An 18705-nucleotide genomic window follows, 5' to 3' on the forward strand; every position below is an offset into this window, starting at 1 on the left:
TGGTGTCAAGTGTTAGTGTTGTTAGGTAGTTAGAGTAGTTTGTTCTGTGGTGCCCCCCCCCCCCAGTGTTGTTCTGTAGACTAGTGTGGTGAGTGGGTGTGTGTGTATGATTTTTTTTTAGAAAGCATTTGCCTGTCTTTTTTAAGGCTTTCTTTCTAACTTAGAATGGTTAAAAAAATTGTTTTCAAGTGCTGCACAGTGTGTGGCCATAAACTGTCTCCAGTGGATGACCACACTCTGTGTGTTTTGTGCTTGGGTGGTTGGCATTCAAAGGTTTCTTCCTCCTACCGCCTCTCTTTCCTCGTCTTCGGCCTCAGTCACAGAAGCTGTTGTGACTGCCTCTCCTTCCTCTCTTCCTCTGGCTTTTCCTCCCTTCCAGGCTGGGACTCAAAACTCCTGTATCTAAGCCAGTGGTAGCGGAACAAAAGAGAGAGGTAGAGAAAGGGAGAAGAGGGTCAAAGACGAGGGAAAAGAGGAAGATGTACCCAGACATCGCTTCACCCAGCAAAACTCCACGGACCCGTGACTCCCCTCGGCTCCGATCTTCGAGGTTCTCCCCGGAGCCGGAGGAGACACGTCCCGTCTCTCGGCCTCGGTACCCCGAACATCCAGGTCAGAGTCTGTGGCCTTGTCACGGTCAAACCTGCTCCTTGTCGGATATGGATCTGTATAAGATGATGAGGCGCTTTATCCGTACACAGACCTAGATGGGGGTCTTGCCAGCCCCCCCTCCCTCTGGAGGGGGGAGCTTGCTTCCTTTCTTTCAACCCATTTCTCCTTCTCCAATCCGACCTTCGGCTTCAGAGTACTCTGATCCGAGGTTGGCTTTGGTCAGGGGGGTCAGCGCCGATGGTACTTGTTTCCTCGATGCCGACGGCTGCCTGGAGCTTTTCGGATCTGACCAGCTTGGATCTGAGCCGCTGTCAGAGCCAGAGCTTGTGAGTCGGATTCGAGGGAGTGAAACCTTTTCCATCGGCTCCAACTTTGTTGGGACAGCTTCCCTCCTTCGGAGCTCCATCCACCTCGGGCCAGGCTCCGATTCTTGCATTGGACCAGGGGAGACCGGCCTCTTTATTAGTTTCCCAGGAGATTTGCTCTCCGGCGTTCAATGTGGTAGAAAGTGTCCTGTACATTGGATCAAGACCCTTGACTGCCCCCTCAGACTCCTCCCAGACCCCCTGGCTCTGTCTACGGTCCCCATTGTCTTACCAGAGGGACAGCCCATGCTCGAAGAGCCCCAGACAGTTCCCCTCGAGGAATAAATGGCTTGTGAGCACCCACCCACCCAGAGAGCCCCACCAGAGATGTGCTTCGCATGCATACGTGCAAGAGGAGGCAGTTGGACTCCCCCGAGTCCCTCACCGAGGACACAGATTTAGATGATGGAGAGGGTTCCCCAAGATCACCTCCCGAGGATGTCTCCTTTGGAGACATCATGGAGAATCCTGCACCAGCAGGGAGGTTGGTCTTCCTCCAAACCCTCTTCTCATGAGTCTGTGTTCCTGGAGGCTTTCGACATGGGCCTGTCTACATCCTGGGTGTCCCCTCCCATGGATCCTTTGGTGAATTTGGTCACCTCGCAGGCATGGAAGGAACCAGACACCATGGAGCCTATCTCCAAGTGACCCGATAAAATTTTAAGCCTCCCCCCCCCATTGATAGGCCATCCTGGAATAAGGGCTCCCCCGTGGATGCCATTGTGGTAGCAGCAGCCACTAAGAAGGAACTTGCCCAGGAGAGTTCTTCAGTCCACCCTCCTGACCGGGAGGCACGGATGATGAACCATCTAAGGAAGCGGGTGTATGCTTCAGCTACCTTTTCGATCAGGGCGCTGAATTACTTGGCCCATGTCACTAGACTCTAATGCGACCTGGCAAAAAACACTAAATGCAACGACCAAAAACTGAAAAAACACCAAAAAACGAAGGAGTCAAGTAGTAGGATGAAAGAAATTTTCCATTTAATACATCCGTCCTGGTACCTCTGCAATTCGCCTTCAATGGAACAAATAACCATACAAGCACATCCTATTTTTATATGCTCATCAATTAATTCATTAAGTTGCTGGATCATTACATCATTAACCCTTATGATACCAGCACTTCATATAAATACAATCAACAAATCACTTTATAAATATAAAACATTAAATACTCATTAAATACTTTTGTTAAATGCTGAATGCAGAACTGTATGAAAAACATGAATATATAACATATTTATAAGTTCAATCTTAAAGTTGCCTGCACAAAAATGTGGTCTAGCCAATACACTGAAAGAAAACCCATCAGTGTTGCCATTGTGTGTATTAACAAAGTGAGAGGCCACAGGGCTATCCATGTTGCCCCTCCTAATATCCCTTAAATGCTCCAAAATGCGAACCTTAACCTTCCTGGTAGTTTGTCCGATATACCATAAAGATGTGATACAATCACATCCTAAAATGTATATATGTCCGATATACCATAAAGATGTGATACAATCACATCCTAAAATGTATATAACCCCAGATGACAAACAGTCAAATCTCTCAAAGGCTAAATACCTTTTACCATTTATTTTCATTCCATGCAAGTATTTAGCCTTATCACAAACCAAACAGCCACAGCATTGCATGCCGACATTCGTATCAGTCGAATATTCCATTTTTCTATTCAATAGTTCTTTCAAATTGTTGTACCTACCATATGAAAAAGTAATGCACCTAGGAAACAAATGTCCAATATTTATATCATCACAAACAACATGCCACAATTCTTTAAGAATATTTTCAACAACCATTAATGCGACCTGGTAAAGGAGCCTGAGGAGTCTTCCCCCCCAAGTCCATGTCGCAGAAGGACAAGACTTCGTTCTCTGCAAGGATGGCCACTCTAAAAGTGGTATCTAATACGTCCATGCGACTCCTCTCCCATGCTACAGAAGGAGTGGCTAAGGCAGTTGGGTCCGGCGTGTCCATGAGGCATAATGCCTGGCTCAGATTATGTCAGTTTTCCGAACCCTTCAAGGCATCGTTTGCCAATGCCCCTTATGACGGTTCTACACTCTTCGGTAAGACCATCAAGGAGACTTTAGTCCAGAGTGAGAAGGACGGGAAGACGCTGTCTGCTGTCGGGATCCACTTCTCTAACTCTCAAAGGTCCTTTTCTCGGAACCAGAGAGGGCAAAAGAAGATGTGGTTCCAGAAGTCTCAGTATTCCCGGGACACTCAGGGCTCTTCTTCCTCCAGAGGCAGAGGGGGACAGAATGGACTCCGGCCCAGAGGCAGAGAGAGTGCGCGGAACTTTGCGTCTCGAGAACCTTTCTCGGAGAGACCCGGGCAGCGACCCTGAGGGGGTTGCCTGACTGCTCTGCTCTGGAGGCAGTCGGGAGATGATTGTCCTTGCACCCAGTAGCATGGGAGTCCATAACAATGGACCACTGGGTGCTTTGAATCATATCCAGAGGATACTGTCTCCCCTTCATGGGTTCCCCCATATCTCACAGACACCTCCCGGATGTACCACCCATGCAAAGGGAGGCAGCAGCACAGGAAATTTCCAAGCTGCTAGTAAAACGAGCCATCAAAACTGTTCCTCCTAAATCAGTCCGGATCGAGCTTCTACTCCAGATTCTTTTTGGTGCCAATGAAAATGGGGGACTTAAGGCCATTTCTGGACCTCTCTACCCTGAACCTGTCCATTGCCAAAGAGAAGTTCCGGATGGTCACGCTACAGTCCATCATGTCATACCTGCAAGAGAGTGACTGGATGTGCTCGTTAGATCTCCAGGATACTTACTATCACATAAAAATGCACAGAAGCTCCAGGAGGTTCCTCTGCTTCTGGCTAGGAGTCAATCATTACCAATTTCAAGCCCTACCCTTTGGTCTCACCACAGCCCGCAGGGTGTTTACCGAAGTAATGGCGGTTGTAGTGGCTCACCTGAGGCTTCAGGGGATTCAGGTCTATCCGTACCTGGACGATTGGCTTCTCACTGCTCCCGCCAGGCATCTACTTTCCCAAACCAGGGATTACTTCCTGACACTTGCCCTGAGTTTGGGCATCACAGTCAACACATCCAAATCTCTCCTAGATCCTGTATAGATGATGGACTACATTGGTGCCAGGATAGATACTCTTCAGTGCAAAAATATTCCTGACCTCAGAGAGAGTTCAAAACCTGAGGATGCATGTCTCCCTGATATACCATTCTCATCTTCCAATGGCAGAATCAGTGTTGAGGACCCTAGACTTGATGGGGGCGACCATAACTCTTCTTCATTGTGTTTGGTTACACATGCAGATTCTTCAGTGGACACTAGCGGTTCAATAGTCCCTGTTGGAACTGCCATTGACTTATCCTATCCAACTAAGTCGAGTGTGTCGGTCGTCCCTCATATGGTGGATGAGCTCTCTGGACATTTTGGAGGGATGACCCCTTGTTCCAGCCCTGGCCCAAACCACAGTGACCACGGATGCCTCCCAACTCAGTTTGGGGGTGCATTGTTCGGGCAGGACAGTCCAAGGCCTGTGGTCCCCCATAGAGACCAGCTTGCATATCAATGTCCTAGAGAAGAGGGCAGTCCTTCTAGTGTTGCAGGCCCTTCATGCCTTTCTTCCTCTGGGGACGATTGCCATTCAGTCAGACAACATGTCAGTAGTCTGGTATATCAACAAACAGGGAGGGACCAGATCTTACTCCCTTTGTCACGAGGCCATGAGAGTGTGGGAATTGGCCATCTCCACTGGTCACTTTCTCATCGCAATGCACATTCTGGGATGGTCCAACATTCTAGCGGTCAAGCTAATTCGGACCATTCTGATGCCTTATGAGTGGTCTCTGAATCTGTCAGTAGTGGAACAGATCTTCAGCGAGTGGGGTCAACCTTGCTGCGATATCTTCGCATCTCCTTCCAATGCGAAGTGCAGCAAGTTTTTCACTCTCAGCCCCCTGCCGGAGGAGTCCCCCAGAGATGCTCTAGTTCATGTTTGGCCTCCCGGTCCTATGTATGCTTACCCACCAGTACCTCTCATTCTGAGGTTTCTGCAGAAAGCTTGTTGACTGGGGAGCAAGGTAATCCTCATTGTGCAATTCTGGCCTCGCCAGGTATGGTTCCCTTTCTTTGGTCTTACCTTCTGGCTCCACCTTGGATCCTGGATCCCATTCAGGATTTAATTTTACACCCTTCAGAGGTGCCTCATCCGAGTCTGGACAGCCTGAAGCTCATGGCTCGACTGCTCCAGTTCCCATAATTGCTAGGACTCCTGGACTGACCTCCTCAGATCTGTTTTGGTAGGGTTCATAAGTCTTCCACCAGGAAGGTTTATCGCAGCAACTGGAAACGTTTTTCTTTCTGGGCCTCTCAAAGGAGTTTAGACCCTTTCATGTCCCCTATTTCCTCTATTCTTGATTTCCTAGCTGATATTTTCCAGCATGGAGCTAGTTCTTCTACTGCCAAAGTTCAGTTGGCTGCCATTTCTCATTTTCATGTGGGTGAGAATTCTGCCTCTTTAGCATCTTCCAGACTGTGTAAAGCCTTTATCGAAGGCACCTTTGTGTTACTCCCCTCGGTCAAAGATCCTGTTCCCCCGTGGGACCTTACTATGGTTCTTCAAGCTTTGGTCGCTCCGCCTTTCGAGCCTGCCGCAACTGCAGATCTAAAATTTTTATCGTGGAAAACAGGTTTTCTGGTGGCTATTACCTCTGCTAGAAGGGTTTCATAATTACAAGCCTTGTCCATCAAACTTCCGTACACGATTTTTCATAAAGACAGAGTTTCCCTTCGAACCAATCCATCCTTTCTTCCTAAGGTGACATCACCAGTCAGCATCAATCAGACTATTAATTTGCCTGTGTTTTTTTCCCAATTTTATGAACAAGATGGAATACAAGCTCCACATGTTGGATGTTCATAGACAGTTACGATTCTATTTACACAGGACAAAAAATTTCCATAAATCTGATCAATTGTTAGGTTTATAGAAAGAAACAATCTCCAAGGTCACTATAGCTAGATGGATTTCTTCATGCATCCTGCAGGTCTATAAGGACAGATGCATGTCTCCTCCAGGTCAGGTGAAAGCTCATTCCACTAGGTCCATGGCTACGTCTGCGGCTTTTTGTTCTATAGAGTGTCTTTGGATGACATTTGTTCTGCAGATACTTGGTCCTCATCTCGTACATTTATTTCTTATTATGAATTGGATTTGACTTCCAGAAGGAGAGCATCCTTTGGTTCCGCGGTGCTCCAGAATATTCTTCCATGAGGGCCTCCCAGGAGTTTAGTAGCTGGGGACTCTGTCCCACAGGTTGAAGACCAAATGAAATAAACTACTTCAGATAAAGAAGTTATATACTCACCATAATTTTCCATCTGAGTAGTTGTACTTCATTTGTCTTCAACCATCCCTCCCTCCTTCCCCCAGACCTTGGCGCATGATCATCCCATGAGCTGCAGTATAGGTCACAAGTATATTTATCAGGTTGTGTTCTCAGTATAAGTTCAGCAAACTCGATCTGGGGATGGAAGGTAGTGGAGGTGTATTATGGGTAAGGGGAGGAGTCTGGAGCACAAAGCTGATGCTAGCAATAGTTGCCGACTCTGATCTGATATGGATCCGTATTCCCCACAGGTTGAAGACAAATGAAGTACAACTACTCAGATGAAATGTTATGGTGAGTACATAACTTCTTTTTTTTAGTCATTGTTTTTTTTTTTAAAAAAAGAAACATCTTTATTAAATTATCACTTATGACATAGGCAATCATACAGTTATATAAATAAAAGCAAACCATATTAACACAATCCCAGCTGCAAGCATTTTACATCACAAGCCTTATCAACACAAATTTAGCTGCAAACATTATACACCACTTATAATCTACCCAATCATTGTCAGTCAAACATTACATAACTCATTCAAATCCTGCCTCTTAAACCTCGTTCCCTCTCTGCATATGTTGTTCCCACAATTTCATTTTTTCCTATGTCATTTGCTGCTTCCGTTTTCTAAAGATTTCAATTCCAGTTGTTTTATCTCTGTTACTATATTCACTATTTCTAGTATAGTTGGTTTAGACTTTGATTTATATTTTCTAGTAATTGCTTTTTTGGCAGCCACCATAATAAGACTCAGCAAGGCCTTACTATGTCTAGGCAATTCTGATTCTGTATCATAGCTCAGAAAAATCATTTCCCTGGTTACACCAATTTGCTTACCCAGTATCTCTGATACAGTTGTTTTCAGGGAATCTTTAAAGTCTGCTAAGTCATTACACTCGCATCTAATATGTTCCCAGTTACCTGTTTCTTCCCTATCACACCTCCAGCATTTGCTATCTACCTGAGGAAAAATTATCTGGAGTCTACCTGGGGTATAAAAATATCTATGTAAACATTTCCAAGGAAAAATCCTAAATCTTCTAGATTTTGATGCATATTTAGAGACATATACCCCCACCCCCATTGTTTGTGAATTGCATGTCGAATTTTTCTTCCCAAAACTTTCTAACCTCCTTTGATTGATTCTTGTAGTTATCGTGCAGTATTTTATATGCTCTACTAATTATTCCTTTTCTAACAGCAGCGTCTTTTCTAGAATCTTAGTAAATTTTTTTTTTGATAGCCATTAACATTAAGTTTAATAAGGCCTTGATAATCCCTAGGCAATTCATTGCCTATGTTCCAGCTCAAAATAATTGTTTCCTTAGTTAGGTGATTTGCTCCCACAACATTTCTCATAAAACACTCCTTAAGGATTTTTTAAAGTCTGCCATCTTGTTACATTCCCAAAACTCTTTCCCAAATACTTCTTTACTTCCCATCATCCCTCCAGCATTTGCTGTCTACCTGAGGAAAAATTCTCAGAAGTCTACTTGGAGTAGAAAAATATCTATGTAAATATTTCCAAGTAAAAATCCTAAACCTTCTGGACTTTGCTGATTTCTTGGAAGCTGTACAGATGTCTTTCAATTGTTCTTTAGTAAATTGCCTTTCCACTCTCTTTCCAATCTTTTCTAATTTCCTCTGATTGACTTATAGTTAGCATGCAGTGTTTTATATGCCTCACCAATTATCCCCTTTTAACAGCTGCTTCTCTTCTAGACAAAACTAAAAACTGTACCATAGCTGGTCTTTCACTTGGCACTTTCTTATCCCTTACTCTTTGCCTGTATTGTGTTATTAGTCCCTGGTATGAAAGGCAGTCTCTAACTTGCAGTCCAAACTGCTGCTTGCCCTCATGCTCTGAATCCCATAGTTCCTTTGCTAATTTCTCAGTTAAATTCCAGCTCCCTTTTTGCCTATTTTGTATACCCTTACTTGCTCTTATCCCTGTTGGTAAAATCACATTTCTGCATTCCCATGTTGGCGTAGTTCTCAGAATACTTTGTTACTTTATAATATTATGTTTAGTTGTTATTCTCCTTAAGAACTTCCATCCAAAATCTTACTCTCTCTTTCATCATCGTCTCCTTACACTTTGATTAATAACCTTTTGCTTGTGTTCTGTATGTGATTTGTAACTGTGTAGCTGTAAAGTATCCCTTCAAATCAAGTAACACTGTACCACCTTGCTCTATGGGGAGACTCAACTTGTGTAACTGAAAAAATGCCAGCACAAAACTCAGTATATATCAGCAACAAAACTACAGCAACACTAAGGTAAAACTTAAGTGTTTTAATACATATTGAACAATTCAGTAATCCAGACCGGTTTCAGCCTAACATGGCTTTCCTCAGTGGAACAAGAAAAGTACAAACAGGAAATGATGCACAAATGCAGGTTTAAATAAGGTCCATAGACCAATGAGTTGCTTCCAAAGGATTTTAGGCATGCCTATAATTCTGCCTGAAAGAAAAACTGGAAGGAAAAATACAAACTAGAAAATAAAAAGTAACAAGTAAAAAATAGATAATCCAAATAGCAAATATGGTAATAAAACATAAGTATGATAATACATTCAATATTGGACATATTAATTGGTTATAAATGATCATTTAAACCAGGAGAAAATAGTGCCCCTAGCTTGATAATCCAGTATTTCTCTTTTTGGTTGAGAATGGAATGCCATCCCTGTTTGTTGGATCTGTCACCCAAAATTGTATCTACAATACAAAATTGAAATCTAGCAGTATGATGTTGTGTGTAGTGCCTGAAGAGAGCGTTGGTTTCTCTTTTGGTTCGAATGTCACTACGATGTTCCGACATGCGTAATCTCAACGCCCGTGATGTCTGACCCACATAAAATGAACCACATGTGCAAGTCGCAAGATATACCACCCAATCACTATTACAGTTGCCAAAAAATTTCATGTTAAAAATCCTGTCAGTGTTTTTACTGGAAAATTGTTTAGATGTGAATATAAATGGACATGATGAACAATGGCCGCATTGATAAGTGCCCCAACGTTTGTCACCAGTCATCGTAAGTTGTTGATGTATAATGCCACCTGAACCCATCCTCTTATAATGTGAAAAAAATGAACTTAGTGTTCTCCCTCTACGGTAACCATATTGACAAGTGTTACCGACTAAGGGGGCAATATCCTCATTGGCAGTGAGGATGTTCCAGTGTTTCATCATGGTATTTCTAATCAAATTGATGTTACGCCCATAGGTAGTAATAAACCGTAATCCTCCATCCTGTGCATCCCTATTTCTATCACAATATTTGAGAAGGGAAGTTCTGGTGGAATTGGTTGCAAAGTGACGTGCCAACTGAATGTCAGGCTCCTTATATCCCCTGGTTCTGAATCTGTTGGTTAGATCTTGTTGTGATTCTTCAAAGTAATTTTCTGCAGAACAAATCCTGTGTATCCTGAGGAACTGGGATTTGGGTATGTTCCGGATGATGTGGCTAGGGTGCATGCTAGTTGCATGTAATAAAGTATTGTATTGCGGGTATTTATGAAATGTTTTGCTTCGTAAAGTACCATCTGGGTTCCTGATGACTGTTACATCCAAAAAGTTGATTTGATTTTGGTGATAAGTTGAAGTAAATTCAATACCCCATTTGTTATGGTTGAGGTATGACACAAATTCAGCCAAATATTCTTCATCGGAATGCCAAACTAACCAACAATCATCAAGATAACGTCGCCAAATATACAGCTCCTCAAGATAGATGTTATGTGTTTGATCATAGATGAGTTGCTCCTCAATGTAGCCCATGAATAAGTCTGCATATATAGGAGCCAAAGAGGCTCCCATAGCGGTACCCTTCAACTGCCAATAGCATTCACCTTGAAAGTAGAAAACATTTTTATTCAAAACATGTTCCGCCATACAAATCAAAAGCATATTAAAACCAGCTGGATATAATTTGGCTCTATCTAACCAAAACTTGAGGGCCTCAAGTCCAGCCCAATGTGGTATATTGGTGTATAAAGCCTTGACATCTAATGTACAAAGTAACCACTCAGGTTCTAATTGGTTATCATCTATAATGGATAAGAACTGGGCGGTGTCTTGTATCCTTGCTCAAATCAAATTTAGTAGTGTTTTCAAGTATGAAGTCAAAAACTCAGACAGTGGTTCCATCAATGACCCCATACCAGACACAATGGGTCTACCAGGTGGTTTGTTCAGGCACTTGTGTATCTTGGGTAGTAAGTAAAGAATCTGTTGTTGTGGGTCCCCACAGGATTTGTTCCGCAGAAAATGACTTTGAAGAATCACAACAAGATCTAACCAACAGATTTAGAACCAGGGGATATAAGGAGCCTGACATTCAGTTGGCATGTCACTTTGCAACCAATTCCACCAGAACTTCCCTTCTCAAATATTGTGATAGAAGTAGGGATGCACAGGATGGAGGATTACGGTTTATTACTACCTATGGGCGTAACATCAATTTGATTAAAATACCATGATGAAACATTGGAACATCCTCACTGCCAATGAGGATATTGCCCCCTTAGTCGGTAACACTTGTCAATATGGTTACCGTAGAGGGAGAACATTAAGTTCATTTTTTTCACATTATAAGAGGATGGGTTCAGGTGTCATTATACGTCAACAACTTACGATGACTGGTGACAAACTTTGGGGCACTTATCAATGCGGCCATTGTTCATCATGTCCATTTATATTCACATCTAAACAATTTTCCAGTAAAAACACTGACAGGATTTTTAACATGAAAATCAACAATCAACTGTAATAGTGATTGGGTGGTATATCTTGCGACTTGCACATGTGGTTCATTTTATGTGAGTCAGACATCACGGGCGTTGAGATTACGCATGTCGGAACATCATAGTGACATTCGAACCAAAAGAGAAACCAACGCTCTCTTCAGGCACTACACACAACATCATACTGCTAGATTTCAATTTTGTATTATAGATAGAATTTTGGGTGACAGATCCAACAAACAGGGATGGCATTTCATTCTCAACCAAAAAGAGAAATACTGGATTATCAAGCTAGGGGCACTATTTTCTCCTGGTTTAAATGATCATTTATAACCAATTAATATATCCAATATTGAATGTATTATCATACTTATGTTTTATTACCATATTTGCTATTTGGATTATCTATTTTTTGCTTGTTACTTTTTATTTTATAGTTTGTATTTTTCCTTCCAGTTTTTCTTTCAGGCAGAATTATGGGCATGCCTAAAATCCTTTGGAAGCAACTCATTGGTCTGTGGACCTTATTTAAACCTGCATTTGTGCATCATTTCCTGTTTGTACTTTTCTTGTTCCACTGAGGAAAGCCATGTTAGGCTGAAACCGGTCTGGATTATTGAATTGTTCGATATGTATTAAAACACTTAAGTTTTACCTTAGTGTTGCTGTAGTTTTGTTTCTGATATATACTGAGTTTTGTGCTGGCATTTTTTCAGTTACTGATAGTTTGTTTTGCCTTGCACTTGGATCCTACTTTCAGGGCTTTTCTCTTTTTCCGAGACTCAACTTGTCCCACACTTGCTTTGTTCCCATCCCAAATAAATTCCTTCAACCCTTCATTAATTGCCAGCCATAACTTCTCCACTTTTTTAACAAAAATATGCCTATTGTGTATAAAATTAAAGAGACTAAATATTGCCACCCTTACACATGTCCAAACCGTCTACTTGTACAATGAGTGTATTGCCTGAGACATTACAGCTTTTAAATTGTGTACTCTCTCTGGAGAATGTATACCTGTGCAGTATTGTCTTGACATCTCAGGTTTTAAACAGCAACCCCTTCTCCTTACTGTATGCCGTTATAACCTTTATTGTGCCCAGTGTTTTTTGATTTTCTCACTGTAGGGTAGTCCCCCTACCTATCACACAAATGCTTTGGGTTTTAAATATTCATTTTAACTTTCCCCAGAAAATGCAGAACATTGAGTTATGTTTCCTGATTAATGGCACCTAAAAAGGCAGCACCATTTTATCCTTTATTATATAGTAGAGAATATATTTCCACCTGCGACACTGACATTGCTTGCATGCCTTTCTTCCCAGATTCTGTTTGATACACACATATATATATATAAATACAGTTAATGAGGGAGGCTGAGTGCCCTATACATTCCATTCCATCTTTTTGCCTAGCTTTTTTAGTGGCTTGTCATGTTTTGTTTTCTTTCTTTCAGTTATCTTATTTTGTTCTCTGGTTCTCCAACAGACCTTCCTACCCATACACATTTTCTCTGTTTATTTTAATAGGAAAAATGAGGTGATGAAAGTTCTAGCATTGTCTAAAATGTGTTTGTGATGGTTAACCATTTGTTCTATGATGTTGACTATGTACCTGACATTCCATTTGACCTAGAATTGCTCCCAGGGTCTATAAGTTTACCTGCAACAACAAAGGGCAAACATGCACAGGAGGGTTTACATTATCAACAATTTCAGGACACAACTCTTCCCCCCCCCTCTTGTATTTCTTCAGTGCAATATCCAGTGTCCTTTCAACCAGTGCTGCAGTCAGAATGCTCCCCACAGGTGTACATGTAGTACCCACAGTTCTTCTACACAGCATGTAGTGGTCAGCATTTCTTTTTTCCTGTTTAGAATACTTTCATATTTTCAGTTGTGTGTTGTTGCTGGATTCTGCAGCCATGGCGTTAACCCTGCAAGAAAGCGAACTCCATCATCCACAAGGGGAATTGCTTTAGTGATCTAATAATTTAGCTCACCTCATCTTGAGTGTATTACATCTGGATGATAGTCTGTTAAATCCTGCCCTTTTTGTAAGCTATGTCATTGTTTTGTCAGATAAAAGCCATCACTGCAGAACTGTTATCAGGTCTCATAATTAATATGCAGAACCATTATCAGTTCTCATAATTAATATGGAAATATTAATTTGCCTACACAGCTAAGTTTTAACTTTGCACTGATTTTGAGGTGGCCTTCTTTGAGTTACATTGGGTTACACTTGACAGGTTTGTTTTCTTTTGGTCCAGCAGTTCAAACATTTAAAATAATGGATTTTTTATTTGTACCTTTCAGCATTACAACAGCACCTTGTGGACATGAACATCGATGGATTAGAGAATGGTTATAGTGAGTGGATTGTTAGCACATCTGGACCAAGAAATAGTATTAGTTCTGTTGATGTAAGTATATGCAGCAAGTTTCAAGTAACACAAGTTTATAATTTTTCATTTATGTGATGTCATTGTTTTGGGAAATATTTTCAGGAGAGGAAGTTTTGCACTTAATTTGTTGATGTTATTAATTATTGATGAACATGAGCTTCCTGGGCGGCCACAGTGGTGCAATGATTAGCATTGCTGCCTCACAGCAAGAGGTTCTCTGGTTCGATCCTCGGCTGGGGTGCCTTCTGTGCGGAGTCTGCATGTCCTCCCTGTGGTCGCGTGGGTTTCCTCCAGGTGCTCTGGTTTCCTCCCACATCCCAAAGACATGCTGTAGGTGGATTGGACACTCTAAATTGGCCCTAGGCATGAGTGTGTGTGCCTTCTGTGGAAGGTTGGGCATCGGGCTGGCAACTCAACATCATAAAACTCCACTGCCAATCATGACAGGACAGGTGATCCGCTATGGCGACCCCTAATCGGGAAAAAGCTGAAAGAAGAAGAAGAAGATGAACATGAGCTTCCTAAATGGTATGATATTGTTTTAACTTGTATTCATTATTGTTTTCGTATACCCTAGCAAACATTACTTATGTACATTGACTTGTGGTTTATATTCCTTGGTATCGTGTTTGTATGGAATCATCCTTCAGGTATCCATTTTTTCCCCAAAATTTACAAGAACTTGAAAAATCACAGTGGTCATTACACTATTTTGTGTTTGTACCAAACCCATAAGTTAGTGAACATTCTTTGAATGCTGTTTTTCCTCCGGCCATTGATTTCTGATTCACTGTGTTACTTTACATCAGAGATTGCATTTTTACATAAATTCAGGATTTTATGATGGAGAAGGATGCTGTGAAATAATTATCTTTATTATTTCTTGGTAGAGGTAAGAGATGTGCACAGCAGAGAGCTAAAGCCCTGACTGCATCCAGTTAATTTAGGATGAACTAGTTATCTCAGCCCTGGAATAACACCCCATGGAGGATTAAAGTGAGTGACTGGTGCCAACTTAACCATCCTTAAGGAAGCCAAACAGCCCCAACTGATGCATGGATGGCAGTCATCAGAGTTAGGCATCGTATCATGTGGCAGTTTATCCATTAATGCTGTATCTGGAGTTCAAAACATTTGAATAAGTGTGGATGAGTTACTTGGCAGTTGTTATGGGTTATGGGAATCCTACAAATCTCAGGTTACTGCACAAGGCAGTAGTAACAGGGATGCTCAGTAACCCTGACAGCTGCATAAATGATGGCTTCCTGAGATTTACTGTCCACCTTGAGGTGGTTGGGGTATTGAGCGCTTATGGTCAGCAGGGATACAGAGAAAAAAGTGAGAGCAAAAATTAGTACACATGGTAATGTATCAATTTCTGAGCATGTCTTAATATTTGGACATGTTCATGAAGATTCAATTATGTAAGATGCTTTGTAAGTACAGTTATTTGTCTTCTAATGCAGTCATGTTCAATTTATCCTCATATGTACTTGTTCATTTACTGTATGACTCATTTTATTGTGCTCTACCGTATGCTGAGCCTGGAAATGGTCCATTTGTATTAGGGCTGTACCCTGGTTAACAAATGGAAATCAGTTCTTTTTTTTCACATTATGGCTTGGTGTTAGTAGCAGTGTTTTCCATTTTGTTGGGATATTTCATTTATAGCACAAAAGTACAGCAATGGGCGAATCTATGCCCCGCCATAAAATGTGTGTGTGTGTGTGTGTGTGTGTGTGTGTGTGTGTGTGTGTGTGTGTGTCTACTTCACTTGACCTAAAACTCATTTGACTGACACCCAATTGACTTAAATTTCATTTGACTGACAACTCATTTGACTGATTCCTACTTCACCGACAACTTACAATGCTAATTTTCACGATACTACATCTTAAAACCATAAGCAAGCACACTTAGAACACCAATAACTAACCTTGTCCAGAACTTAAAAACTACTTACTTACCAAAAACGGGACGATGTCCAACCAAACTAGGTGGGGGGGGGGGGCTACGCCCTGCACACACCTCAATGTGGGGGGCTGTACCCCCAACACCCTCACTATTTATAAATACTAATGGCAGGATTGCACTACAGTGGAGAAAAGGGCGTATACCTTTAACTTACACTGCCACTACTTGTGGGAATGCACAAAACATTTGCCAAATTACTTTAGATACTTCCCATAAAAATGCAAACAGACAAACCCACATTTAGAAACACTACAACATTACTTTCTACATGACTACTGGAATTCTAACAGTCAGCACTGTAAGTTACATAATTCTTTTTATCACAAGCAAGTCACAGGTGAAGGGAAACCCACAACAAGTCTGTCTTAAATGTCGGTGAAATGCAAGTCAGTCAAATGAGTTGTCACTCAAATGAAATTTAAGTCAGTTGGGTTTTGGTCAGGTGGGTGTCAGTCAAATGAGTTTTAGGTCAAGTGAAGTAGACCTATATATATATATATATAATTTTATTTTCAGTTTGATGACCGGGGAGATCCACTGGGCTCAAGGGGCCCATTTTCAGTGGAGGCCTGGGGAGAAAAGCTCCACAAAACATAGCAGACATAGTAACAATTAAACATTTAGTAAAAATTATGTAGTAAAACATAAGCACAGTAGAATATCAACATAGTATGGTATACAGTGCATATTTACATGTTAATACAATTAGAGGTCGATAATACAGTCACCATTATACTGAAGTTTTAAATCTTCTGAGAATGCTATGAAAGAAACATTTGTAAGAAAACAGTAAATATGATTGAACTCCTATTGAGAGAACTCCTATAAGAGAAGAGATGGCCCAGAGAAAACAATCAATGAACAGAAGCTGGAATACAGGTAAAGGCAAGGAGAGGGTTATATCTTTGTAGTGATTGGACTACAGAAAAAAATGTTAAAGAATACTATAGTTCATCAGATCAAGCCTTGAGAAGTGAAAGTTAATTCCACAGACTCTCAAGTGAGGAACAGAGAGAAAAGTGAACAGTGTATACTTTGTAGGGCTGTGTAAAGGTGTTTTGCAGAACTTTCCAGGGTGTATGCTGCCACCAACTGGTGAAGGAAGAAGGTAGTACCATAAATTAAAAGGAATTTACAGCTATGTCAAAATTAATCTTAAGAAGTTTACAAAGGAAGTGGACATAGAGTAGCATGTAAACCTGGGGGGGGGCAGCAGACTGCGGCAGGCTGCTATCATGCACACCGAGGTAGAATGCTGAGCAAGATTATAAATTGCCAGCAGCAGTGTTCAATATAGCTACATACACTGATGTTCCTTCGTAGGAGGGAAGCTAAGCCCTTACTTAGGTTGGAGTTGATTGAGCCTGGGAGCAGCTTATCCAATGATGTCTACACTCATATGAGAGGGAATTCCAATCTCATTTCAGTGAAGTGAAGTACTGGCACTGTGTAGAGTACTGTAAGGCAAGTAAAAGGTATATGCCCTTTTCCCCACTGTAGTGCGACCCTGTAGTTAACATGTATAGTTAGGGCGGGGTGGGGTGGGGGACACAGCCCCACACCTAGTTTGGTTTTATATTTCACCGAAAGCTTCAGAACAATATATTTTAAATCATACACATGCATACGTACCACACCAATGACTAACGCTTTGCATTAGGCAGTTTATACCCAAACTAATAGTGGGGAAATATGCCCCTCACACACACCTCCCAACTATATATACTAACCCCAGGATCGCATTACAGTGGCGCAAAGGGCATTTACATTTTACTTGCCTTACAGTACTCTACACAGTGCCACTACTTCACTTCAGTAAAATGAGATTCGGTGAAGTGAGTTTTCAGTAATTTGAGCTTTCAGTGGTGAATTGAAATTCAGTGAAATGAGCTTTCAGTGAAACAAAGTAGACCCATATATATATATAAAGTTTATTTATTTATTCAAATTTGTTGACCGGGAGTGTCCGACTGGACATAGGTCCATTTTCAGCGAGTCCCAGGGAGAAAAGCTCCACAGTTAAAATAAACAGACAGTATATACATTAGATTACATAGTGAATAATAATTTACATAGCAATTACTTACAACATATTTACAGATGAAGAAAGTTTGGTAGATTATTGAAATAAAAAGCAAGTTATGTTTCAGGAAATAAGTTTATATTAGTAATAGATTATTTATAGTAACTTTTAAGTGAAAACTTTTTATATTTTGGAATGTTTTACTTAAGGAAATTCAAAGGTGGGTTAACTGTAGTAATTCAAGTAGTAGACGTCGTTTGTGAAGATGACATTTACGTATATGGCATACTGCAGTTTGTCAGAACTGTCATTCTAAAATACAGTTTTTCCGTAGGTTTTCGGTGGGCCTGTGTATGTGTGTTTGTGTTTATGTTTATATATATATATGTATATATATATTTTTTTTTTTTTTTTTTTTAACTCTTGCTAAATTATCACTTAATGCATAAGCACACATGCATTAATAGAAAAGAAAACAAACCATATTAACATTTTTTTCATTTACATACAGAATATATTAAATGTTTCCTTTTTTACAACAGTACTATTTAGTCCAACATTACATAAATTGTTTAATTCCTACCCTCCCTTACACCTCATGCCTCTTCTGGACTATTATTTTGCATGTATTGTTCCCACACAGGATGTGAATTACCTAGACATAGCAAGACCTTAGTAAGTTTAATTCTATTGGCTGTCAAAAGAGCAATTACTAAAAAAATGGAAATCCATATTTGCACTTAAAAGTTACTATAAATAACTGGAAATTATAAACTCAAATGCTATGGAACAACTAGTCACCACTCCCACAAGAGGGGACAACATACTAGACCTGATCATTACCAACATGGGAACTCTATGCTCCACACCAGAAGTATATCCCTCATTGGTAAGATCAGACCATAAATTAATTTCACTGGATGTCCACATCCCGACCCCACCCCCAGCCCAGAAAACCACAGTGAAAAACTTCTCAAAAGCGAACTTCTCAATTCTCAAAACCGAAGTGGAATCCTTCAAGGCCCCAGGGCCAGTGGAAACTACGGCCCAAACTGCAGAATCCTATATAAATGCATTCTACGGACATCTCCAGGAATGCATGGATCATGCTATCCCAAACAAAACCAAGACCCAATCATCCAAAGGCAGGCGTCCAGTCTGGTGGACCCCTGCCATAAATAA

The 18705-nt window shown here is 41.1% G+C and overlaps 1 protein-coding gene across 3 annotated transcripts in view; it reads left to right on the top strand.

The window, feature by feature from the left end:
- TBC1D23 (TBC1 domain family member 23) overlaps positions 1-18705 on the top strand; it is a 1834851-nt gene that overhangs the window by 1308434 nt on the left and 507712 nt on the right. For all 3 annotated transcript variants that reach the window (XM_044071377.1, XM_044071378.1, XM_044071379.1), the window contains exon 13: positions 13438-13544. In XM_044071377.1, coding sequence (XP_043927312.1) covers positions 13438-13544 — 107 coding nt within the window. The remainder of the gene's footprint in view (positions 1-13437; positions 13545-18705) is intronic.

Source organism: Protopterus annectens, chromosome 5.part0 (assembly GCF_019279795.1).
Source record: "Protopterus annectens isolate FY-2018-M chromosome 5.part0, PAN1.0, whole genome shotgun sequence".
In the NCBI taxonomy this organism is placed as follows: Eukaryota; Metazoa; Chordata; order Ceratodontiformes; family Protopteridae; genus Protopterus; species Protopterus annectens.